The 24,853-nt window shown below is 46.1% G+C and overlaps 1 protein-coding gene across 2 annotated transcripts in view; it reads right to left on the reverse strand.

The window, feature by feature from the left end:
• Window positions 1-24,853, reverse strand: part of stau2 (staufen double-stranded RNA binding protein 2) — a 65,969-nt gene that overhangs the window by 34,808 nt on the left and 6,308 nt on the right. For both annotated transcript variants that reach the window (XM_037455668.2, XM_037455667.2), the window contains exons 7-12: window positions 15,529-15,688; window positions 12,005-12,112; window positions 7,192-7,404; window positions 6,764-6,901; window positions 3,420-3,548; window positions 1,641-1,698 (exon numbers count right to left, since the gene is read on the reverse strand). In XM_037455668.2, coding sequence (XP_037311565.2) covers window positions 1,641-1,698; window positions 3,420-3,548; window positions 6,764-6,901; window positions 7,192-7,404; window positions 12,005-12,112; window positions 15,529-15,688 — 806 coding nt within the window. The remainder of the gene's footprint in view (window positions 1-1,640; window positions 1,699-3,419; window positions 3,549-6,763; window positions 6,902-7,191; window positions 7,405-12,004; window positions 12,113-15,528; window positions 15,689-24,853) is intronic.

Genomic DNA, 24,853 nt, shown 5'->3' on the forward strand with positions numbered 1-24,853 from the left:
ACCCGGTGTGGTCTTCTGCTGCTGTAGCCCATCTGCCTCAAAGTTCGACGTACTGTGCGTTCAGAGATGCTCTTATGCCCACCTTGGTTGTAACGGGTGGTTATTTGAGTCACTGTTGCCCTTCTATCAGCTCGAACCAGTCTGGCCATTCTCCTCTGACCTCTGGCATCAACAAGGCATTTCCGCCCACAGAACTGCCGCTCACTGGATATTTTTTCTTTTTCGGATCATTCTCTGTAAACCCTAGAGATGGTTGTGCGTGAAAATCCCAGTAGATTAGCAGTTTCTGAAATACTCAGACCAGCCCTTCTGGCACCAACAATCATGCCACGTTCAAAGTCACTCAAATCACCTTTCTTCCCCATACTGATGCTCGGTTTGAACTGCAGGAGATTGTCTTGACAATGTCTACATGCCTAAATGCACTGAGTTGCCGCCATGTGATTGGCTGCTTAGAAATTAAGTGTTAACGAGCAGTTGGACAGGTGTACCTAATAAAGTGGCCGGTGAGTGTATACATGAATACTGTCATAAAACAGTCCTGAGCCGAGAGACTTAGCGGCACATTAGCAATGCAGTTGAAAAAATGGGTCATTGTCAGCGAACTATGATAAGGTCGGATTTCGTATGATACAGCATTGGCCTGTTATGAAAGGCTTCAGTTTTTCAATCCGGCGCAAGACGTTTCACAGCTGAGCTAGCAGCTCCGAGAGGCTCTACTGAAAGGCACCGCCTTGAGCTACATGCCCACGTCAGCATTACTGAACGCTCACAGCAATAACGTCAACAAGCATTCGTCCTTTAATACGTGTTACTTTAATACTGAGGGGGGACATGAATGTCAGTACCAAATGTCATGGCAACAGCTGTTGACAAAACTAATACCCCCAAAACTACTGACCGCATGATGGAACTGGGGAATGTCAGGGGACTCCCAAATGATTCATCCTCTGGGGAAAACATTCCTATGCAATTCCAACCAGTAGCTTACCAGAGATTTCAAGTATCCAACCAATTAAGGACCGACTAAGAATCAGAGAAGCCTTGCTGCACTCAAACTGCAGGGACACACACTTTGAAACGATTTAACACGTTAAGGATGCCAACTACATTTTTTCCACCACACATAACAAACTGCATCCACAAAAACAGCAGTCACACACCAATCAAAAGGGGAAATTACTGTATAGTATTGTATACTGTAAAGTATTACTTACATACTATGTTAGTGAATGTTGACTCTTTATGTGGTACATCTTCATATCACCATTTAGGCTTCCTTAACGCTTTGTGTGTGTGTGTGTGTGTGTGTGTGTAGGACTGCGGTGTGGGCATGTGTGGATCTGTGCTCCAGGGTGCCAGTGTGTTAATCCTGAGTGAAAGGCTACTTTTTTTTCCTCTGCCCTGGAAGGCAGTGAGGGTGGTGGGGGGGGGTTCCCCGGTGGGCCTCAGTGGGCCTGACCCGTAAGCCTGTGTGAATGAGCCCGAATTTGCAGGCTCCCCACGAGGACGCACGGACGATTAAGCTGACAGTCAGAAGCCCATTGACCAGTCACAGAGATTAAACGCCGGGCCATCTCGCCGGGGAGGAGGGACACGAGGAAACAGATAGAGACACAGGGAGACGTGCGGATACTCACTGTTACTCGTCGCTTCGGTAAATGACGCTTTTTGTCCATTCCAGCCTTTGTTGTCCATCTGTAGTGATTGGTAGACAAGGGGGTGGTGGTGGTGGGGAAGGGGGCGAGAAGGGGGGGGGGGGGGGGGTAAGAGAGATGTAAATTCTTGAACAGACAGCTTCTTCACGCATGTCAGACGAGTTCCTTCCTACTGTTTGGGGCCACAAAGAGACGAGCGCTCACAGGAGTGGATGCTTAAGAGCCCCACTGTCTGTCTAGGCCAGCTACCTAATTAGGGGGATGTCAGTGTTTGGCATTTCAAAAAGACTCCTTTTCAGTTATTCCTGCTGTGGTACGCACATTTCCCCCACAAACACACGTGTGTCTGTGGGCGTGCGAAACCAATCATTTCTGATGTGTGTGAGAGCCGAGGAGATGACACGGTTGTAAACAAATGCATCACCCCTACGCCCCCCCCCCCCCCCTCCCCCCACCACGCTTTAAAACCCTTCCAAAGTCTCGTCACACTTTTTGCACAGATTACCCACAATCCCACGGTGGGAATGTAGCGCAACAGAGCTCCTGGAAAAGAAGAAGGGGGAGGAAGGAGGGAAAAGAGAGACATCTAAAGAGAGACATCCTATCCTACCAAACCCGGTTCAATCGCGCCGCAGAGCGCAGGGTTGTCTGAGGACTGAACGAGAAGTAGGCCGGCCAAATACAGTACCGGGATGTTTTCAGACGATTTATATTATATTCACAGAACTCCATTCTGTAAATATTCTGCCTTGAGCGAATAAAATGTACCCTGAAACCGAATAGCCGTTTTTTTGTCCAACACCTAAAACATGAATTGACAGATACCTTGGCTGCTGTGGTTTTCCTGTTTTTCGCGTGTTGGTTGGTTCAACACTGGCACAGGACTAATAAGCTTAAGACTTGGAAGTGTGATGGTTGAGCGTGGCTGTGTAGTTTGAGGATGAAGGAGAATTTTCACTGCAAACTGCATGGGTTGTAGTTTCTTCGAAAAAAACAAAACGCTGACACATCTTTTGCAGACATTCCGATGAGAGCAAATGTCATCCTTTAGCTGTACGCTATGTGCCGCAGCACGTATCTAACTAATGAGCTGTCTGGGGAATGATGCATATTTACAGAGCCTCGTTACGTAAGCTCATTTCTAATCTGCTCTCTGGAGCTTAGACGCCAACGAGGTGAATAAAGATGATGGCGATCAATGGTCTCTTTCAAAGCCCATCGGGTTCAGGGGAGTCGAGCGGGGTTACGTAAGAGGTGGACCGTGTCAGCTGCACTGGGACTCGTGACGATTCGGAGAATCGACCTGAGAACCCCGGGGTGTCTTGAAACTGGGCACGGTGCCGTACAGTTTTTTTGTAAAACCAGTCCATTTATTTCCATCGACAGTTGAACGCACCACGAGCAGAAACGCGACACACAGTTACCGCAAAGGCATTCGAAGCCCTCCACCATTCCGGGGGTCAAACACCAAGACGGTGATTTCAATAGCTGTTAACGTCGTCGTCGCACTGGGGGACACGTTTTGCAGGCTATAGGGTGTTGTAAATTAATGAATCGTTGTATTCCGATGTTTATTGCTCCCCCGACATCCTCTTAAATAGAAAATGAAAACAAGTGTAAGCTGCGGTCCTGTAATCACTTAAACTCCTTCCCCCAAGCGGAGCACTGTTTAAAACTCTGGATAAACTATCTACGCTGACAGTAGTCGGAATGCAAATATAAACGTTGTCGTGAGCGAGAGACGACGAGCAGAGCGAGTACCTCGGTGGGGTTCTGAGAGATTGATGAGGCCTTGTATCCCAGCTGCAGGAGCATCGCCTCTGCTGCATTCCGCTTGGCCACCTTCTTGTTGGGTCCTGTTCCCGTGGCAACCTCGTTATTCACCTTCACCTGCCATTGCACAGAAACACACACAGGTACACACACACGTGAGATCGACACCCCTGGAGGACAATATATTTTCAAGGAAAAATATGTATTTTCTCACGACGTTCCTCCTCCCTCCTTGTCCCACTTTCTTTCACTTTCCGGCCGAGTCAACCGAGCAGTTTACATCACGCAAAACTTGCTCCAACTGAAGTGTTTGTTTTTCGGTGATCCTAAAACATTAAATCTGTCCACACAGAATGTAAGCAGAGACATTTCCAAGAGAATATCCGACGTGGTTATGTTATGCAAACAGACAATTACCCTGTACAAATAACATTCTGGGAGCCAAAGCCTGTGAACAGCCGGACTTCAGTGCACTCGCTCACAGTATTCCAACTTGCTCACTAAGTGCTCGTCTGAATGCATCAAGTAGGACACAACATACAATGTGCAGGAAACAAAAAACTATTGCTAGCTAATTGTCAAATCCTAAAAGATGATCACCCACTCAAAAGGCACCCGACACAAGCCGGCGCCTTTTCTTCCAAAGAGTGATGGTTTTGGAAAAAAAAAGTTGCGAAAACAGAGACTCATTTGAGCCCGGCTACTTACCAAAAGGAGACAATGTGGAAATTTTAGAAGCGCGAGTGGATCGCACAAAAGGAACACGCACATACTCGCTGGGCCTAATGTGTGTATCAAAGAGGCCCGGAGAATGGGTCTGAGGCTGAATTACTGCCTGATGCTGAGAGAAGCTCTGTTCTTCTCATGAAAGCAGAGGATTACGGACAAAACGAGAGACAAAAGGGCGAGAGTTGTGACAGAGACGGACACTGAGAGACGGACAGGAAGAGTGAGACAAAGACGGCTGCATTTGAAATGTCGCGCATAAATTCAAACGGACCTCGGCAGTTTTGACCATTTTTTTCCGCGTACTTCAAAGCGGACCGTCGACTGGCCTTGAGGATACTCACAGATTGTGACAACAACAACCGAAGGACAGCAAACCGATATAGTGTACGACAACTGCCTGATTAATGAGAGTTCCTTTGATTCAGTAATAGTTTCACAGAGACGGTGACGTGGTTCGCAGTAGGCAAAGGGAGCAGGACTCCCCAAACAATAAATGTTATGATTGCGACAGTATGTTATTTTGACCGCTGCAGCTAATCTGTTCCCCATAACCCGCTATCATGGCGACCTTAACAAAGCTGGGATCAGCAGCGTAAGAGGAGGAGAGCAAAACTGTGAATATTTACTCTGTTCAACTAGTATTTGGGGTGAGACCTCCAAGCCATCGGTGGGGAAAGGCCTCTATCCATCCACAGGAACTACACTCCAATTATCTCTTCAATGAATGCTTTAAAACATTTCAGAGAGGTTAAAAAGATGATTCTCCAGCACAACAAGCTTGCTTTTTTCAACAACATTAACATCTGTGGGATCTCTGTGGTACTATTTTTCTTCATTTAGATGCAATGCAAGTGAGTGAGTGTACTAATAATAAAGAGAGGGGGCAATATAGTCACTTTCCCTTGTGAGTCCGTAAAAGGCAGCTTATGTCAGTTTCCATCCAACTAGACGGATCTAACTGAATGCTAACCAAGAGGAATGAGAAGTAATAACGTTGCTTTTTTATGTGCATGGCCTCAACTAATCAAAAGTAACTGTGTTTTCTGATGAGATTCCTCATCCATGCAAAGTCCCTGCTCTGTTTACTGATTAGTGATAAAAAGCAAAATCCTCCATAACTCAGGGTTAAAGGTCGTTGCTGCTGCCAGACCGTGACATTTTATTCAGTTAATGAGTAGTGGCTGCTTACTACACAAAGAGTGCTAAAAGAAGGAGCCCTGAAACCAGGAAATGAGTGAGAGTCAGGCTGTACTTCTGGTTGACAGTTATTTGGCTCAAAAGACTAAAATAGAACATTTTTTATTTAAAAAAGCGATACCTCTTGGGAATTCAAACTAAGTTGTAAACTGTTTCCACAGAGCTTATTCTCTGTAATATTCCAAATTCAAAAGCAAAAAACCCATCTGCTTTTTGAGGGAACCAATGAGACCCTAATTCAGGGGGTTGGCCAAAGAATAAAAGTCATCCCTGCAGCGCTCCATTTTTGTATATTTCTGTAGTACAGAAGACGGGCTGTGTGCTTTTTTGTTCACAACAACATTGTAAAATGAAATGTTATAGCATAAAACAGTTGCTCCTTCCCTAAGGAAAACAAGGCTGTAAAGATGGATGTTTGTCTATTCCGAGCTTCAAATGCACGCTATATAAATAATGAATATCAAACAGAATTTTTCAAGAGGGAACGGGGAGTGAGAGGAAAGGGGGAGTGAGAGGGAGTACAGTGAGGTCCAACGCTAACAGTGTGCAGAAAATAGCTTCATTTAAGCATTTAAACCATTGTTGTCAGTGTCCTGTAGAGCTGATAATTGGGGAGAAAACACAGGACATTTTCTTCTTCTTCCAGAGATGGAAGGGCTGACTGCATACATGACAGAAAAAGGAAAGCAGATCAGTCCCAAGAGAAAACTAAAACTTGTGTTGAAGTGTAAAGAGGTTATATAACACCGATGCAGGCTCCCTTTGGCCAGACAGAGAGGGTTTATTCTTGTTCTGCAGCTGGCATGTGTCTCTCCTCTTGATAAGTACAGTCAGTCCATTCCTTCTCTTCGGGGCAGGACCAACAACAACATCACAGCAGTATACAGAGAAGCCTCTCAAGATATTTTCCTTATCCACCAACTCAGAAACCGATTGATCCACGGCATGTGAACACAAGGTATTTTTCTCTTCACCAAGTCTCACACTTCAATTTGGAGCCACCCAGATGTTTCACTAATGCTATACCACTATACCACTACAGTGACTTGAAGGATATTCTGATATTTCAAGTCTATTTTACATCTATAACTATAATGAGGTATTGGGCTACGAGTTCGGCTAAATCCCCCGGAAGAACCCACACTCATACAGCGGCTAAAGGCATCCTTTGCAGATGCCGCTCACGCCGCATCTTCTGGGTAGACACAGTCTAGCAGGTTAGAGTCAGGCTCCTTTTCTGCTCGCACATGCATTGCCCCTCTCCATCTCAATCCCACTTCACCTAGATCGGGGCGCATCAATAACCTGCAGGAAAGCCGGTTCCTTGTTGCAGCATACGTGAAAATAAGAAACGTGGCTAACCTGAGATACTAAAGAGAGTATGAAACAAAACCCGTTAAGTTCACCTGCATGATGAACTCCCGGCGTCGGGGCATCCCTCTTTCAGAGAGCAGCAAGTACTCCGGCTCCTTCTCCTTCTTGGCCTGTTGGATCTGGGCCAGGCGGCTGATCGGGTTCATGCCCTGGCCATAGTCCGGTCCTGTCTGTGAGGAAGAGAGGAGACACAGGATGATTGACTACTGTCAACACCAATATCCAGAGGTGTGCTGGCATGACAGGTATTTTCCAGTGGAGGCCGACGCAAACGTCTTGTTTTCTTTTTTTTTTTCCAGACAACCCATAAAAAAAGGTGGATCTGCCCACTTTTTTTGGGGTAGAGGAATTCTTTTACTGGCAAAAGAAAGCAAGGCCCTTGCAGGTACTGTGGCCACAAAGCTTAACTTAGTTCAGTAAGGGTAGTCTTTTGTAATATACTATATGTTACCCGCAGTACCTTGAGGATGGTCTTGGTCCGTTTCTTGTAGTGCGTCTTGGGTTTCTCCACAACGGGGATGAATGGAAGCTTCTTCAGGTCCTGCAGGATGGACAGCGCGGCGCGCTTCTTGGACAGTTTCTTGCTGTTGCCTTCGCCCTCTGCGGAGAACTCCCCCACGCTGACACGGGTCAGGAAGCTTTTCATGTGCGGGGGGCCGCTCTCCTTTAACACCTGGGAGGGAGATAGGTGGGCAATGAGTGCGTACATGAAACGTCCAGATAACTGTGTCACAATAAGTTTCTATGGAATACGAGTTAGAAAAAATGTATGAGGAGAGTGTGTGCAGCTACACCAGGTGGTCCAACACATCTGTTCTTGATGGTCACAATGCTACCCACCCATTATTATTATTGTTCTCACACACAGACACACACACATACACAGACACACACAGGAAGAGGAACATGTTCCTAGAGGACAGTCTCTAGTGACGAGGGCTCAGTTTCCTTCCTCTAGCCTCTGGTCACCTGGGAGATCTAAAACAAACACCGGCTGGCGTTAGGTCATGCTTCTGCAATCACATACACTTCCTGTGAAGTGCAAGTGTGTGTTTGTGTGTGTGCGCAGCAGGTGGGGTACTCCCAATCTGTTTTTGGAGAGAATGCTGGAGTTAGAACGTGGTTTCACACACGAACAGCCTAGCAGTACATGTTGGGCTCATTGGGACACTTTGGATTCGTGGCGCTCTGTCCTTCGGCACACGGCTATTTGGACTCCCGAAACCAAACCTACCAAAGCTTTCCTTTATTCAAGCTTAATTTGTGGTGCAGACAGCACAAATTGCCGCAATCAGATGCAATCCAGAAACCGCTTATTTGAACCTAGCGACCGACAAAAACGATTAAACTGATAAGCAGAACCTTGAGCATTCCTCAGATGCTTCGCACATCAACACAGACCAATACCAGACGTTGAGAACAAAGAATAATGTGTGCACACTCCTGCTATACAGTTATACCCACACAAACTTGCGCTTTGGCCAATTAACAAGAGGAATGACAATGGGGGTCTGGTGCATTAGGGAAAGGTAAAGCCCAAATGGTTATTAAAGTATCAGAAATTGATAAAACACTCCTTTTTACAGCAAAAAACAAATGATGTAGGGGAAGTGGTTAAAGCAGTTTGCGTCGCTGTGAAATTAAACTTGATTGAACACAAGCTCAAAAAGGAGGATGTGTTGAGGCTTCCTCGACCTATCTACTCCTACTGATTCCAACTGAAGGACGTTCTCGCTAACATGGCTGACCCGGGGCCCCTGTGTTTGCTGTCAATGTACCCGTTAGCACATCAGCATTCCTGCACCGTGAGTCTAACCATACGGTCGGGATGTGTGTGGGCTGCGTTGGAACAGTCGAGCACAGTCCGACCCGGGCGACCTGCTCTGGTCTTGCTCATCACCAGAGAAAGGAAATGCAGCGTGGCAGCTTCTTGTCGGGAAGGCGTTCGACGGGACGGGCCGCACGCCATCTCTGAACTCGGCGGCGTCGATGACGGATCGCCGCCCCGCGGTCGGCTGAGATATAAATTTGAGCTGCCGACAGACAGAAAGTAGATGAGATTGCGGGTCTGCGGCCGGACGGCTTTGATGCCGTATGGTGCGAACGATGAGATGTGAGCGGCGGTTTTATAGCGGCTCTCGATCACTCTGAGCCTTTTTCTCTCTCTCTCGTGGTCCGGCCCAGAAATGAACCCATTTGCGTAATTTGCCTCCCTGATTTGATCATCTTTTAGGGTTTTACGCAGTTGATTCTTTGCCCATTTAACAAATGAGCTACAGAAGGTGACCTTTTAGAGGTAAAGGTTAGGAAACTATAATGAAGCGGGCTTTCTGGACTCAGCGCTCTTTGGGTCTGTAACTTTTAAGCGCTCAGCTCAAACTGAATACAAAAAAAAAAAAAAGACTGCAGATGCTGCATTGACAAGCCATTGGTGCTGCCCAAAGGCAAAGAGTGCGGGCCACTAAGAGGAATCAAGAGAAGTGAAATGCGGGCGGCATGCGCGTGTGGCGCAGTCGGCAGAGTGTGCACGTGTGCGCGCGTGTCACAGACTCTTGGCCCGCGATGGAGGCAGACGAGTTGCAGTCAGTCTCCTGGCAGACGACACGGGATCTGCAGCGATGGGATTTCAGCGCTTCTATTCATTTCAACGCACACACACAGACACACACATGCAAACAAACACACCCGTCCAACCACCCAAATCACAAGGATCGGGTTGTACACGGGAAACACTTGGTAATTCAATGTTGATTTCTTTCTCCCCCCCCCACCCTCGTCTGCTTGTTGCTTCATCCCATATTTTATCTTAGGCGGGGCGACTTCTCGCCGGCTTCTCTCAGAGACATCAATACCCCGAGGAGCCGTGCATGCAAGACCCCAGGTACTCTGGAAGAGGAGGCGGTGGGAGCAGGGCGGGACAATGACGTGGGACTGGTAGAGGGAAGAAAGGCTCTTTTGTGACGGGCGGCGGATGGACAAGCCCCCCCCCCCCCCCCCCCCTCCCCCCGAGGGGAAGCTGCTCCCCGTAAGATGGGTTGGTTCTGGGCCAAGACCCTGTTCTCCCGTGTCTCAGATCCAACACACGAGCTGTGATTTATAGATGGGTTCCTTCTTTGATGCGGACATCTGTTTGATATCGCCTGACGGGGGGGGATTAAATGAGCCAACTGGCTCTCGGGGTGGCGGCGACCCTCATCGTCGCGGCGGGAAGGGAAAGCAGACACCCGCCAGCGGTGACTCAGAGGGGTTAATTTAAAAAAAAAGACACGGTCGCCCACGCAAAGGCGTTCACGTGGGAGATGACCGCTTCGGGTTTGTGTAGGATGCATTTCCTCTGAGCGCATTCAACAGCCGACGCGGTAAAGGTGAGGTGATGGCGAGGTGGGGGGAGGGGGTGAAGAGATGAGGCTTTGCTTTGGCAAATGAGTTATGTTTCGGACCCCGATGGGCAAATATAAAAAGACCATAGAGGCATGTGTCATTGACACTGGGTCTCCAGCCACAGCGTGTGTATGGAACATACTGATTGAGGATGAGAGACTTTAGGTTGACATGGCACGGGAAAACAAATGGGCCCCGGCTAATGTACCGAAATGGAGAACCAAACTAATTAACAGTGGAAAAACAGTGAAAAATGACTTCCATAAAGGAAACCAAAAAAAAAAAAATCACTCATTTATAGCCCAGAAGAGGCTGAACAAACAGCGCACACGGCTTGTTGACGGAGATGTGGAGTGACTGTTTAAATGAAGACAAAGGGGAGGGAAGTTACTGATTTACTGCTCTTCATACAGCCGCAATGGAGAGTCTCCAGACCACTTGGAGAAATGTGCCAGCGGGCTGCTTTTTTTTTTTTTTTTTTTTTTGTCAGGGTCCAATTTGGAAAAATGAGGAAATGAGAGTTAAGTAATTGCTGACAGTGAAACACATAACAGATAATGAATCACATCAAGCCCGATTTAGCTGGCTGAGAAATTATTAATAGTAGTTCCAGGAAGGACGGTCATGTCATGCTCTAATGAGCTAAATCATTTTTGAGCTGGATGTGTGTGTGTGTGTGTGTGTGTGGCGGGGATAACAAGGGATGACTGGACTGCTTTCAAGTCGATTTTTACCCATGTTGTGTAAACTTGTATTAGCAGGCAAAGTCAACAGTGTCCCTTCCATCTCAGTCTCTCCACCCCCTCATCGGTGGGATTTTTAGGAATGATGGAAGGAGGTGGAAGGCAGGGATGCTGTGGAGGAAGGGAGGGGGCACACAGAATAAACTGAGCCTCCCTTGTTTTTGGCAGCATGCAGAGTGCAGCAGAAGAAGAAGAAGAAGAAGAGAAGGGGGATCGGGGAGTGACTATTGGATGAGTCAGCGGAGATACGGTGAAAGCCAAAGAGAACAGAGCCCGCGGGTCGTGTGAGGACAAACCAGACCTCCTTGTTGATTTAGAGAAGCTGGGAATGGTAATTTCAATGGTTAGAAAAGCCGCGGTTGGATTCTGTGAAACCTAAAACAACGAGCAATGCAGGGAACCCGTCTCCGCCAGTGGAAGCTCCCCGGGGAGTTTATCAAGGTCACCAACTCTCTGGTGCAAAATGCTTTTAGCGGACACAGCTGTGAACACAAGAAAGCCATCAGCCGACCAGTCTTAAAAGGTTAATTTCCTCTAACGGTCACCACATGCTGGGCCTTAAACTGGCAAAGAATGGACTGACGTGAAAAGGAAAATCCCAAAATATTTTTTCTTCCAACGCATTGTTTTAATAATTACCTCATAACTCACACACACTTTGTACCTAATTTGGATTTGATTCCATCATACTTTGACTCTCTTGAGCGCGCAGACCCCAGAAACATGATTCAAAAAGCATCATTTTAAATTCTAGTCCAAACCCTTGGTTGACATGAATCAGATGACCTGAAAATACATTAGGGGAGAGTCACGGGAATGCATACAGATGTCTTACACCAGCTCAGAAACACTTTCAACCGGACACCACAAGAATTTCCACTAGTGATAAGTGACCTCACTGATGGGAAAATACAGCAAAACTTGCATTTCCTTGAGCAGTTTAATTCCCTTATCGTCAGTGAGACTCCTTCAAATTCCAATGAGTTCATGGATGCGTGAGCCCAAACCCAAATAAGTAGAGGGAGAGGAGTAGGAAGTCCAGGTATTCGTAACAAGAAGACCGCACATCACGACTACTCATACATTCTGCGTGGCCTCTGTCTTATTTTAATGATGATGAGGCCATATTTGTCTTTTTTTTTTCCTCACCTCAAAGTTGACAGATAAGTTCCTCTTCAGGGCGATTTCGTAGACCAGGCTGATCTCTGATTTGCTGGCATCACTTCCTTCCTCGGGCTCCCCTTTTTCCTCTGGGCTCTTGGAAAGGAGCAAAAACATTCAATGTCAAACTGCAAGAAGCGAAAGGCACTTTTACGTTATAGGGTTCAAATATTCTATTGATGAGTAAAGGTTTAGTTTAGTATTTTTGTAGAAATAACCCCCTTTTTTGGGTTGACCCGGCTCATATAACTGGCGTTTCTGATATGGTGACCTTAATATAGAAACCAAAGCAGGAAGAGCAGCTCACAACATTTATATCCCTGTGCAGAGGCCTCATAAACCCAAAGAGAGCAAAATATGATCAGATCACAAATAAATGTCAGTATTTTTCCTACCATTGAACAAGTGTCAGTGAGAATAGCAACATCCCACACGAAACTCAACCGACGTGGATATTGGGCTTAAACAGGTTTGACAAGGTGCTCTCCTAATAGCAATAAAACAAAACAAAAAAATCAAAAAAGTGACATGAAACATATGAAACCGCCGTAGTGAACACAAAGTGCTGAACGACTGCTGTACAGGTCCTAATAATAATCAGAAATTGACTTTTGTTGTCTTTTTGGGGGAATTAAAATATATTTTTTTTGGGGGGGGGGGGGGGGGGCAGTTGCAACAGGAAATACAAAACAGTTACCCCAACTGTTTCTGTGGCACATATCAAACCAAGGATTTCAATACACATACACAGTGGATGTCTGTTTTCTGGCTATGATCCTTATCTGATATGGATCAGTATTCTATGCACATGACTGCCTGCACAAGAAGGCCTCTTAAAGCTGTGTGTGTGTGTGTGTGTGTGTGTGTGTGTGTGTGTGTGTGTGTGTGTGTGTGTGTGTGTGTGTGTGTGTGTGTGTGTGTGTGTGTGTGTAGAGGGTGGGGTAAATGAACTATGATCTTTTTTGCTTATTCACTCTTTTTGATAGCAAAGATCAAAATCCTTGCAACAAGAATCACTAAAAAACAAAATCCCGAATAAGTGTTTTTGTCGAGCATGAAACATTCCCTGGATATGAATGAAGAAAATTCAGTAATGATTTGTGTTCCAAAGCACATTTTCTAAATTGCAAAATAATGAGAACTATGAAGTAATTTGGATTTAATACTCAATGACTCCGGTTGGAGCCTTCAGAGCTTGAACTTGTTGAAATATGGATAAGCCAGACTCTACAAGAATGATAGCTGTATTCAACTCACCAAAAAGGCTATTGGTCCCTTCTACTAACACAGAAATGTAGTTCACGCTACAGAGATGACATCTTAAAGCATACAACTCGGGGCCCTTTATGGTGCCAGTCGCCCACAGGAATGCAGCCTTCTGTTTGGATCCTTATCTTCTCATGTCCAGCTCTTTGTCTGATTGCATATGAATGTCTGCAGTCTTTCCCTGCGGGCGTCTTCCTTTCGCCCGCCTCATTGTGCGATCCGATACGACGTATGATTCATGCTGCGAAAGTCTCTTGGATTTCATAGAAAACGGTCACGCGGTACGACGCATCTACCCGCACCCGGGGGGGGGCAGGGACCTCACAGGACGAACTTCCTGTGCATCTCGTAATGCACGCCTATTGTTTTTTTCATAACCTTTCTAATTTGTGTCCAGGGTTTTTTCGCGGTTACATAACGCCGTGGGCACCTTGTGGAGCATTCACAAGCAGTAACATGTGTGAACAATAGCGTGAATGCCCTTCTCCAGGCTGCGCTAACGAGCCGCTGGGTGCGAGCGGCGCGTGTTGGACCCGGGGTGACCGAGTAGATCAGAGACCTTCTTGAGACAAAGGCAAACCCGAGGGCTTAATCGCCCTTCGGCGCTGCCTCTCCTTGTGGGTGTGCTGCACAGAGTGTCCTGGGAACACAAGACGCAGCGTATGGGTTCACCACTTGGGCTGAAGGAGCGGTTTGACTGAAACAGCGTTCGTGGGCGAACAAATTGCTTCACATTCACATGTGTGACTCAAGGGCAATTGATTTCGTAACAGGTTTACATCACATGGAAGAAGGGGGCTCCCAATAGACAGAACTCTTTAACAATGACTGCTTATCATAAAATAAATAGGAGTCGAGTCAGCGGTTTTATTATTTAATCTTTATATAATATAGTTTTCTACGGTTGTATACTGTTGCTCTACTTGTTAATAAAACACCACACAATTAGAGTGTCACAGATAATTCATCTGTGGTCTTCCTCAAAATAAAAAATAAAAAAGGTCTGATAGACAAGGGTTAAAAGAGAAAACTTAAGAGGCCCGAGGGCATCGGCACATTTACACATGTAAGAGCACACGCACGGCGAGACAGGCTGACGGACGCGTAGACTGGAGACACAATGCGCCTCAATTTGTAAAGCAAGACTCAGAAGCAGCAGCGAACAAAGAGCACATTTATGGAGGCCGACGCCACAAGACAGCGAGTCGGGCAAGTGAGGAGAGCCAAAGCGTTTTGAATAACCATCAGCGATGCCAGGCGGTGAGGATCGGGGTAATTTGATTTCCGGTGGGAGATGATAACAACAGTTAACAGTTGTGCCTGAGGGAAGACTGAGGAACGGGAGAGGGACGTAGGGAGTAGGCAACAAGCAAAAAAACAAAAAAAGAAGAAAGTTGAGAAACCACACTCTTGCCAGGTGCAAACTAAACCACTGAGAACGCCAGGCTTAAATGAAACATTAAAATAATTAGAGCTGAAGTGGATTTGGATCCAATCGGATGAAAGGTGGTTACACGTTCACCTCAGTGTCTGCAAAAACACACACATACTGTGCAACACTTTTAATAGAGCCTCTACTGGAACACCGTCAACAGATCAGCAGCACAAATCCTCTTACTTTTCATTAAAGCAAGAGTTTAAGTGTGGGGGAAGGGGAGGGAGGTGGGGGGGGGGGGTCAAGCAGAGCGACACTCAACCAAGTACAAAGCGGTGGGGGTGTGGTTTTCATAAGATGGAATTGTGTGCACACAGCACAACTGAGCATGTATTAGCAATCAATAATGTCGACATATTTTCCCCGGGTCATGTTCTGTGAAGTGACCCATCAAGCAAATCTCACAAATGTCCGGCTTACAGCTCTCTCAGATCGTTGGGTTTTTTTATGTCCTGGTAATTCATTAAATACATTATATTTTCATCGGCATGTTATTGGCCAAATGTAATTCTGTGTTGCTTATTGACGTTCTCTTCATCTTCCACTGAGGCGGTGGGACGGGTTTCATGAAATATGGAGGAGAATTGGAGAGTCGTCGCAGAGCGGTCGTGTCAACAAGGTAACCGTAGCAACAACGGAAAAAAAGGATGCTCGTCTCGGGATTGGAAAGGGGTGGGGGGGGTATATTAAATATATATTGACGCATTGAGTAGACATCGAATATAGGGAATTGTTAAACAACTGCTGGTACGCACTGCTAGTGGGAGCTGTGTGCAGTGTGCAGTGTGTGTGTGTGTGTGTGTGTGTGTACCTGCGGTGGCCGTTCGGGGATGGGTTCGTTGCGCAGGGCTTGCAGGGCCTTCATGGCAGCATTGTGTCTGGCTGCTTGGCGAGTGCGTCCATCCCCGATAAACTCGTGACTCCCCACAGACAGCTGGACATAGAAGATCTTAGGAACAGGATAATGGTACCTGGAATGGACAACAAAAGACAATCAGTCAACATCTACGAATAAATACGTATAGAGAAACGTGCGTGACACAAGAAACCGGAGCAGCACAGTCATTACGAGGCAAGCGATCAATTCACACCGTTTACACTGTTCCCAAATTAAAGTCCCACCACTTCATCAGGGTCAATTACTACACAAAGGCCCCGTGGCTAACCACTTGACGGATGTCTTGCTATTGAATCCCGGCCCTGGAATGGCAAACAAAGCACAGGGACATATATATCCTCTCCTCTTTCTTCGGGCCCCGACCATAGATTTTCCTCTCTTTATTCGGGTCTCGACAGAGAGGGACTGAGCTGTCAGCGAGCAGATTTAGAGGTCTGCGAGTCCGCGTGTGTGATACCCCCCTCCTGGGTCAGGGCGAGAAGGGCTGAGAATGTCGGCCGGATCGAGGACAAGGAATGAGAAATAGTGGGAAAGCTATACGTGGGAGGGAGAGGACGCCGAACTTTTTAATATCCGTCTCCCTGTCCTCGTTCTTCTCTGCCAGTATACACTTTAATATTCGCAAGGACACACGCCATATGTGGGAGACACCGATGGCAGTTTTGATTCATAATACCGTGTCTCGAGTCCGTTGCCAAATGTACTCAATATTTTTACTTTTGGCAGGGAGCTGTTAATGACTGAAAATGAGTAGTTGCCGAATGTGGTGGAGTTAATTGAAACAATCTCCTTTCCCACGATGTGTATCTGTAAAGTTTCAGCCGTAGCAAAATATCCCACTTTGCAATGCAGCAAGCAGGGAGACTTGATACTTGATTGGAATTTGGGCAAAACAAGATGTAAGAAAACCCACGAGGAACTCCTGCGTGCACTGGAAACTTTCAACGTTTCTTACTGCAGAGCACACATGCACGTCATTAAACAACGAGGTCTGGGGTCCTAGGGACATATTCCACAACAGCAGAACCAGCTCTTTAAGTAAAAACCGCCCTGAAGATATGCTAACATTTTAAATGACTGAAATCAAATCTTTCAACTCTTCCAGAAAAGTATAACATGACTAACAGGCCTGTAGGGCAGTACTTAGACACTGTAGTGGTTAGCGCAGCATGCTAACATCAGCGTGCTCAACTCAAAGCACAGCTGGGGCTGATGGAAGTGTCATTAGCTCGACATTATTTTGGTCATTAAACAAAGTATTGGACCAATTCAAGTTTGACCTTCAGCATTCCACCAATGGTGCAAGTTGCAATTCATCCATTACAGCATGTGAACATGCCCTTCATTGCACGCCATCCAAATAAAAGTATAAAACGTGAACATCGTGGTGGGGCTGTCTCGGGACCACCAAAGTCGTCGGTATTTATCCGGTCAGAACCATGTACTTCTAAGCATAAGTTGGAGATGTTGAAATATTTAAGCAGCTACAATGTAAGCCACACAGTGTCATCCCAACTGATAAGAGATTCTGGCCGAAAAGTAGGAGTTGTAATAAACAGAAACTCAATTAAGTTCCCTTTCTAACTGAACCCTTTCCGCCTTTTCTCGGAAATACCAGAAATACTGCCTCATTACCAACAGTAAGTCTTACCAGATCACTTCTATCAACTTATTTGTTATCATTTCCCTGGAAGTCAACCTCCTTCTCCCTCTTCCGTTCATATCTTTCCTAAATCTCCTGCCCAGCAGGACTAACAATGAGTTAGCATTTTATTCCCAGAATTCCAGCAGGTCTTTTTCCAGCCCACAGCCCTCCTCTCATCCGTCTGCTTCGAGCGCCTCCTGGCCACGGGAGCCTTTCCCTGGACGGGGGCCCGCCTGGCCCTCGCACGTCAAGTGTGGCCCCAGGGTCTCAGAGGACATGCCAAGTGCAACATGGGCTCCGGCCAACAGCGCTGAGCCGAGATGGGAGCAGCTGGGGCCGGAGCGCCGAGTACAGGTGCAGAGAGGAGAGAGAGGGAGAGAGAGGGCTAAGAAGGAGAAGGAGTGGGATGGGCTGTGGGAGAACCTACTCCACAACGTGGGAAAGTAGCGGCTTACACACAAGCAAGTCAGCCAAGAACACAGGAGAGCGCACGCACACACGCCGAAATCATGCAAACACACACACACACACACACACACACACACACACACACACACACACCAAAAAGAAGAAGAAAAAAAAAGGCAGGAAAATCACGTCAGTGCTCTCTGGCCAGTACAAGAATCTGCACATGTTGGCTGGATCTGCCTGTCATGTGTTATCAACTAGTATTTGCGTTATTATCATTACTACATAGAGGGAATTGGACCAGGACACCTGCAGGGAGGGTGTGGAGACCTCACAGAGGGAACAAATTAAAAAGAAACACCGCTGTGTCTCTGTGATGATGTGTGTGTGTGCGTCTGCTGTGACTCGGGATGCAACGACCCAATCAAATGATAACTCATCTGCGTTTGGCACCGAGTAATAGATTTGACTTTGAGGCGCGAACCTTCCCTGCGGCTCTCTTTAATGCCGGCCGGCTTAATCAAGGTTGGTCTCTGATCTTCAATCATTCAAAGAAACGACATGTGGACGTGGACACACACACACAATTATTAAACGACTGCGTGACATTTCGGCTGGAAACTAATTCCTCCTGAGGCGTGGACAACAATTTCCTTTCTGATTGTATGTGTATCTCACTGCATGTGCTGCTTAACAAGTTACCGGTCTTCCACTATTTAAATGACTAAGCCCATAAGTCATGTAATTACACTAAATAATCCGATTTGTGTAATGTTAAAAAAAAAAAAAAAAAAAATGCAGAGGAAAGCCCCCATGTGCCACATACTGTGCTGGATAGGTGTGGCATTCTGGGAAAGCTTGTACCACTTATAGTGATGTGCACAATGAACACATTTAATAGTGACCACGCGGGATGAATTGAAGATAATAAAAAAAATTAAATGAACAGTGATGAAAGGCCTTGTGTAGTGCGATGGGAGTTAACCAACGTTACTCAGCCTGTAACTTCACACGGGATGGGACCGGTTACTGGGCAAACTTGAGCTTGACCGCAGGAGATGAAAAAAATGAATAAAAATAAATGCACTTCCTTTTAGTCATAAACCTGCCATATGGCCCCTGAGAACAGACTAAATTACCTTCTGTGCAGAATATATCTCTTACTGTAATCGGCCAAGTCAACTGGCGTTTTTTTTTAGAGACCTAGTTGGTGGTCGCATATACAACTCGTTAGAGATAAAATAAAGAGCTTAAGCCTTGAAAGGTAAATGAGCTACTGGATAATATGGCAGTACAATATGTGGGTGGTCTTTGTATAAAACAGTAGAGTCGGATAGTTTGTTCACTTTTGCATATGTTTACTGGCCATTGTGACTCGGCCTCATGCTGCTGTGATAATTGACTACAAAAAAGGTTGTGGGATGACGTCCCACATTTTGGTCCGTTTGTGTTGCTGCGCTTGAATATAATTCTTCCTTGCTTGTGCTATGATGGCTTACTAAAAATAAAGAATGCAATACACAACTCCATAGCTAACATAACACTTTAAAAGGAATGTTCTTTAAGTAAGTGGTATGTAATAAAAAGTGTTGGAAGGGTTACAGATTAATAGTTAATCCCAATGAACATACTCAAAGTAATAACTTCAATGATTTCAGGAAAGTAAAGCAACTTTATACATTAGATTCATTTTTACAGATAAACGAGACCGGGAGGACTGTTACTTACTCCAAAAGCTGCTTTAAAAACTATTCTATTTTATTCCTGGAATCAGACACGGGGGGCTATTTGGGTGAAATGGGCCAGAAAACAGTGCAGAGGAATTACAGTGTACCGAGGAAGAGGAGGAGGAGGAGGAAGAGGAGGAATCCACAGCTGAGGGTCAAACACCACTAGTGACGACTCGATGTGCCGTGGATTTCACAAGGGGTCAGTTTTGTTTGAATAAAGTTGCTAAATGCGATGTTACTGAAGGAGGAGTGACGGAGCGCTTTCAGGACACTGAAAAAATATAAGAATCCAAAGCCAGAAGGGCAGAAAAGGGGTAAATAGTAGATAAATGAGGGGTAGAGGTCGTTGATGCAGCAAAACCGGAGCATGTCATTCTGCTAAAACTAAACAAAGAATTAATTACCATCTTGCAAAATCTTGGACCGGCTCACTAGTCCACCAGCTGCACTTTCTTCTCCGGTTGTGAGACTTTTTTAAATGTATTTTTTTATTGGCGTTTGCTCCCCCTCTTCATTCCCTGTGTCCATCCTTGGTTGGTATTTCCAAGCACGATGTGGACAATGGCGCAAAGATCCAGTACCGAATTTAAATGCATTGTAAGTTTTAAATCTCTAGCTTGATCATCGGACTATGTAAAGGTTGCGACTATATTACATGTCCTTTGATAGCCATGTTCAGCCTGCAAAAGCACTGCCAGCTTTAATTCAGAGGGCATCGTGGATTACATTCCAAGAGCCTTTCCATAAACTAGACTTATGAGTGCATGACAATTCATAAACTATAAAATCAATCAAACTGGGACTCAGGGACATTACACTTGCACACTGTGAAGGTGAACAACGTAATACACGTGAATACAAACAAAACCTTTCGTTTAAGTTGCTAATGGCGGCCATGTTTTTCCTGACCTCATCTCTCTCCTGCGTCTCATATCGCCGCCTCTACCGAAAACAGCCATTTATGGGCAACTGCTAACAGACAGGTGTTTAGAAAATAGGTTTTCATAGAAACTTTTAATGAAATTGTCCAATCCGACAAGTAGTCATTGTTTCTGCTGTTTGTTGTGGTTTCAATTTTGAACCAGAGATTAAAAGCTCTCTTTGTGCGAGCTCTGCAATCAGTGTGCCGCCCTCCTCCTCCTCCCCCCCCCCCCCCCAGCTCTCATGTCACACTTTTACTGCTGAGTCACCCACGTAAATCAAGTATAGTTTCCAAACACAACGGCTTAAAAAGCGCTGTAACCGACAGGTAGCGCGCCAAAGAGGCTTACTGGGTAAAAGGAAAAAAAAGACCTTATTTAATGTCAGCAGTGGGAGAAACCGATGGAAAAGGTCGGACTAAAAACAGGCCTCGCGTCAATGATTCTCACCTCTCCAAGCAGGAAAATCCGTGAGCGACAGAAGAGGTGCCAGCGTGTGCGAAGCATTTGTGTGACACAGCGGAAATTAAATAAATGAAAGAAAAATGACTTCTTAACCTTCTAGTGCCGACTTTTAGGACTTGGCTGGCTGAGAGGAATGGCTGGCGGGGGGGCGGGGGGGATCATTCTAAAAATCTAACCCTGTTGTCCTCATTAAGAGTCTTGCACTGTGACCTGCTGTTTTCACGTTCATTATCATTAACGGAGGAAAATTAATTGCTTTGTTAAAGAAAATCCTCTCTGCCATTTCCTAGAAGGAAACACCTTGAATTTGTTATGGCCAAATTGTTCCAGCTCAGCCTCCCCGACTTCCCTTCATCATGCGTCTCCCAGGCAACACTCTTTTTACCGACTGACAGTTGCTGCTTATTAACGGTCTGGAATGTGCATCAGAGACTAATAGACATCTTAAAATGTAACCACTATGGTGCTTGTACGATCACCTAGGAGCAGCTTGCACAGAAGAATCAGCTAATTGGTTCAGTCATCAAGCAATGATACAGCCTGGTAAATTTGGTGAAATTTTCTTTGGATCAGCGAGTCAGGAGCGAACGGTGTTGTTCAGAGAGAGAACCAATTACACGATGCAAAGTACGGTCGCTCAGGTTCCTCAGTGTTCCCGGTGAGCTCCGAGCTGTAGGACCACCAAAGAAGAAGCACGGCATCACTTAACACAACAAACTTTGTTTTGACTTCCCCTGCATTGAAAAGCTTTGTAATGATGCCAGAGGACAGCTCCGCCAACAAGTCACATGGCGCTGGGAGCTCCGCACGTGCACAGTGCAAAAGGTGTGTCTGATGCTGGCGAGACGATTCAAACCAGAGTGGAACATTTTTAATAGACTTGTGTTATATCCGTTTTCCTCATTACATATTCTGCTTACGCATTTAACCGCAGGAGAGTGATTAAGGATCACAAGGATAGAACGGAAGTATATGCTTCCCCCCAGACATGTCAGAAAAAGTACCTGTATAAGCCCAATTGTACTGGAAAATGAATAGAGAACGATAAAGGCCTGTTAATGTCTTTGTAAAGATAAAAACAAAAAATGAAATGGGCCGCATGATGCTTCGATGCATCAGCATCCTTGGTGCCAATGTAGAGACTCAAAGTGTAATAAAAACAGGCATTTTTTGTGGGATAAAAGGGGATGAAAGATCTCCGCAATCTGGGAATTTCACAGAAGCCTCAGTCCAGGCAAAGGAAGCGTGACACAGCGCTCACGTTTCCGCAGAGCAGACACGCAAACAACGTCGGGGAAATGGAAAAGCGGCGCAGTCCGCCGAGACGACCACGCACTCTCTTTGCAGCCGTTGAGCCATGACAGGAATCCAAAAAAGAAGGGCACCGATATCCTGGGAAAAGATACCTGTGGTGTTTATTCGCATGAAAAAACAGAAGTGAGGAAGGCCGGTAAAAGCCGTCTGACTCACCCGGACAAACATACCGATGACAAAAGGTATTCTCTACTGGTGTAACCCGCTTGGTACAAAATGGCCTTGGGCTCTTTTTTTTCTTCTTCTTCTTCTTCTTCTTGCATTCAATACATCAAGGCAGAAGAGGAGAAGAAGACACACTGGGATACACAACACAAACCTCCACTCAGCGGAGGGAAGATGAAAGGACGAAGCAGGCTTCTTTGTCATCGACTCTCACAGCACAAATCATTCTTAGCGTTTGTTTATGTTGGACCATGTATTCCAATCCCCCCCCCCCCTCTATAAAAACCGCTGCTTTATGAGCTTACACCCATTTTTACAATTTGGACGGAATGTCCTTTGTTCTGGCACGTAGCCCGTGGTAACTTATGAACCATCTCAGTGCATCGGATTCATTGATCCTCAGACGCACAATGATTGAAAAATACAACAAAACAAAAAAAACGTACGCAATTAACGTACCTTGTTGGCTTTGGCAGCTCACTTTTGTTTTTGGACAGCGGTGACGCCGGATAAGAGTAAGACAAATCATATCTGTGGAATGTCCGAGTGAACGAGAACACGGTGTCCCGTTTGGGTGCCATGAGATTCTGAAAGACCCAAAACCAGACCGCTATAAGCAAACTACACAAACTTGCGGCGGGAGAAAGTGAGGCGAGCAAAACAAACTGCGTCCGTGTGTGTCAAGAAGACCTCAGAGGACATCTGATATGTCCACGTAGCACAGGAGGAGAGGAAATGTCAGATATAGGAAAGCGCTCATGGGCAGATTTGCCTTTTCAGTATGCCAGGTTGGCCCAGTTAGCGATGTACACCGTGTGTGTGTGTGATGCTTTTCTGATGTCATGCAGGCAGGAGGAGGGTATTCATCTTTCAAGGATAATTATCTTTCCATGGCAACTGTCCTTTTATATTTCTAACACGAACACACAGAGACACACAAAAGATAACTACAAGCCACACATGCAGATTTGACCGTTCGGCCCCTGTGGGGGGGGGGGGGGGATGAACTTGAAACACAATACTAACAAATGTTCCCCCTTAATAGGGCCATGGTGTTGGCCATCCCATGACTATCAACACATTCAGCAGGAGAACGTGAAAATAGATCTGGTTTCTCATTTGTGGCCACCTCGAGCGGGTGAGCCCACAATTTACCCTCCTTGGAGCCCACTAAATTAGTGTTATTCATACTTCATAATAATAATAATTCCACTGGTAGAAATGGGTTCTGACACCAATACTAAACAGGCCTCAGAGCAATGTCTCCTCAGGGAGGGGGGATGATTACTGAGTCTTCACAAATACACCGATTATGTGACACAATCTCCGTCAAAAGTCTCCCCCAGCTGTTAAAGCCGGCTGACCGCTGATCTAGCCGCCAGCATCAGAAACAGATGTTGGCGCTGCAGAGGAAGGGCCACCTCATTTCTCTAAAAACACGATTTCCTCGTTTCCGAGGCTAGTCGCTGACCGTGTCTGTCTGCTGGCCAGGTAGCGTTAATTAAACGAAACAGTAACAATAGCGCCCCAAAAATACAGAATGCTTCGTACGCCAGAGCAAGGCCGTACATTTTGATGATAATTATATGTGGTTTCATCATTACTTAGCCTGTTTTTTGTTTGTTTGTTTTTTTACTGCGGCTGCCGAACGCTGCGCAGCACAGGTGACCCACTATTCCTCTCGGCCAGCTGATGATCTGAATATCATCATCACAGGGAGGAAATGGCGCAACCCCCCCCCCCCCCCCCCCCCCTCCCCCCCTCCTCCGTCATTCGGCCCACTGTTCTTCCCGCTATCATTAACAAATGAGTGCTAGGAAGAGGTGGGCGACTCCCGACTGCTCTCCTTCGCTCTAACAGGAAAATTCCTCTCCGAATTTCAACTCTGAGTGAATGCAGGATGCCTACCCCCCCCCCCCCTCCCCTCCCGGGAGCACAGCAGAGAGAGGAAAGCTGGGAGCAGCGCGGATGGACTGCAGGGTGCAGTATGAGTCACTGGAATCAGGTGTTCCAATGATAACACACGAATGGGGGATTGTCCATGGTGGAAAAAAAAAAAAAAAACACAGGTTGACGTCATCCATTTCTTGATAGCAAAAGTATTTCCCTGATTCAATGATTGAATCATTAGGGCTAAATTTCAATATAATGTTTCACAGACGCTGAGTTACTGATAGAATGAGCTGATAAAGACGTCCAAGTGCGTTGAGTGTTCGAGGGGGAACAATGGCGCGGTTATGACAGCTGGATAACAGAGATGAATTAAACCTGGATCTGGACGGGAAAGGAGTTATGCACAGGCCCCGTCGCCATAAATAAGATTCATTAAGACACCGATGAATGCACATTTTATGTTAGCGCCGTCTTTTCTCATCAGGGCACTTTCTGAATGAATCAATACTGGTCTTGGTGGTGATTAGAGCGCTGATGGATCAGAGCCAGGCTGCCCTTTTAATGGTACAATTTTCCATCAACATGACTCCGGCTCACTCTTATTCATCATAATAGGTAAGGACATGGGCATAGAGAGCCCTTCCTTTCCCCCGCGGTATCATTAAGGTGACCGATTGTGAATGCGGCCCATCACTCCG

Source organism: Pungitius pungitius, chromosome 19 (genome assembly GCF_949316345.1).
Source record: "Pungitius pungitius chromosome 19, fPunPun2.1, whole genome shotgun sequence".
Taxonomy (NCBI): domain Eukaryota; kingdom Metazoa; phylum Chordata; class Actinopteri; order Perciformes; family Gasterosteidae; genus Pungitius; species Pungitius pungitius.